The sequence below is a fragment of the Coenobita brevimanus genome, chromosome 52 (genome assembly GCF_032717465.1).
Source record: "Coenobita brevimanus isolate Jiangsu-jjx chromosome 52, ASM3271746v2, whole genome shotgun sequence".
Classification (NCBI taxonomy): domain Eukaryota; kingdom Metazoa; phylum Arthropoda; class Malacostraca; order Decapoda; family Coenobitidae; genus Coenobita; species Coenobita brevimanus.
Genome location: NC_137005.1, coordinates 3,064,188 through 3,066,395, shown reverse-complemented (window position 1 = coordinate 3,066,395; position 2,208 = coordinate 3,064,188). Strand labels below are relative to the sequence as shown.

The following is a 2,208-nucleotide window of genomic DNA, read 5'->3' as shown; positions in this document are numbered from 1 at the left end:
AGACACTGGCAGACACACAGACAAAAATATAGAAACACACACCTGGAGAGAGAGAGAGAGAGAGAGAGAGAGAGAGAGAGAGAGAGAGAGAGAGAGAGAGAGAGAATCATGCACACACACGCGACCACACAGGCAGACAGACAGACAGAGGCAGGGACACATAGACATAGAAATAAACACACACATACACGCACGTACGAACATACAAAAACGCCCTCTGAACACACGTATGTGTCAGATTTACGTCATACGTATCGAGAGCGTGGCGCGGCCTTGGCATATATAGCAGCGGGTTGGCGGGCACTCATCACACTTCTCCCTCTCTCCCCGCCGCGTGGTTGTCTAGTTAGGCCCGCTCCCTGCACCACCTGACTATATCCCGCTGCATATCACCACCGCTCCTTACACCACCCAGTCAGCGCCACTTCCCCAGTTCATTCAGCCGTCACCACCACTCCAGTAACTCATACATGGCCCCACCAAAGGATTTCAGGTCTCTGGTGAGCGGGGTGGATGATGTGGATACGATGGCCGACTACCTGTGCCCCGCCCTGGGATACCAATTCATGTTTACTCGCAAGACCTCACCCTGGGAGATGTCGGAGTGGAATCAGGACGAACTGCAGAAGTTTGAGGTGGATCTAGATGACGTGGATCGCTTGTACTACATCCACCATACCGACGACGCCTGTGGTAGCACCTTCCACCTCCTGGCCAGAATGCGGCACAAGAACGACGAGGAGAGGCGACTGTTCGTGGAGTTCTCTGCGGGTTGTGACTACACGGGATTTGAGTGTCAGGGCGGGGGTGAAATCTTCGTCACCTTCCACGCCAACGTTTTCTTCCAGACGGTTTTGAGGGCGGATTATAACAGAGCTGGCCTGTACGAGTCTCTGCTCAGTGACGGGTACCGGATTGACGAGTATACAGACTACAACCCCCGCCGTGGATTCATGGAAAACGCCCCCATGCTGAAGTTCCTGTGTCACGTGGCCATCAATGAGAACAGGGGCAGACTTCAGCACTACCCCCAGGTCCTGCCAAAGATCCTGAGTGAAAGTGTAGAGGAGTTCATCAAAATAAGGGAAACCATACAAGAATACGACGAAGACTGATGTGTTAATCCATCTTCAGTGACAAAATAAATACAAATAAAGAAATTAATATATCCGTTCAGTGATTCAGTACACGTATATTGATCTTTTTTACCTTATACAACAATAGACCTTTTTTCACGGACGTTATAAATATACATCAATTTTAACAATACAGTATAACATATATATATTATACTACCGACCTTATAAAACAAACATCTCCATGCCAAAGAATAGAATAGAAATGTTTTAGTTATAGATATTTATTAATCTACCTCACCAAATGTATATTTATTTTTATATGTTAATAAATCATTGCAAATTAGCCCAACATTGTATTTCCCTCACCCTCCAATACCTATAATAATCCTGCTCATTTTACGATATGCAAAGACAATTATCTTCCCCAGTCCCGTCAGTGGAATATTGACAATTGGTGAAACAGTGAAACAACCCTATCTCAGTGCATGTTTCAAAATGCTTCAATATTTTCAGCTCTGTATTCGTCAGACTATGATACTTGTCTCTCAAAATATAATTCTTGCTGCCATAAAACGATTTTACTCAGCAGGGGTGGATTAGTTTTCAGTAATTCCTTTACAAATACATTTCCTTAAGCTTAACTAAATCGTCTGATCGCAGCAAATGTGAATGAAAAAATGGCACAGTAAAAAAAAAAAAAAAAAAGGCTGCATTAGTAAAGGACAATGTGATGTTCATTCAGAGCAGTTTTTCATTTTCTTAGAAGCTTATAAAAAAGTACTACAAATACTGCTACTATCATTATACTGTTATACTACTACTTCCAGTAGTACTAATAATCGTACTAGTACTATACTGCTATTCTACTACTACAATACAACAACTAGCCTCCTCCTACTACTACTATAAATATTACTACTACTACAGCTACTGCTATTAGTACTGCCATACTACTACCAGTACTATTATACTACTATTTATCATTAAATTTTCAGCTCCAGACGGTTTCATCAAACTGAAGAATGTCGAACTGAAGGGGTTAGATACTGCCTTCATTAACCTCTTCACTACATGGATGATCTCTAAAGCTGAATAAAATCGTCTACAACAGCAAGAACAAATTACTTCG

The 2,208-nt window shown here is 42.5% G+C and overlaps 1 protein-coding gene across 1 annotated transcript; it reads left to right on the top strand.

Annotated features, from left to right (window-relative positions):
- The first annotated feature begins 408 nt into the window (after positions 1-408).
- On the top strand, positions 409-1,318 carry LOC145400379 (uncharacterized). The gene has a single exon (XM_080272894.1). The coding sequence runs from the start codon at positions 471-473 to the stop codon at positions 1,113-1,115; it is 645 nt and encodes a 214-aa protein (XP_080129020.1). The 5' UTR covers positions 409-470; the 3' UTR covers positions 1,116-1,318.
- Positions 1,319-2,208: the final 890 nt, after the last annotated feature.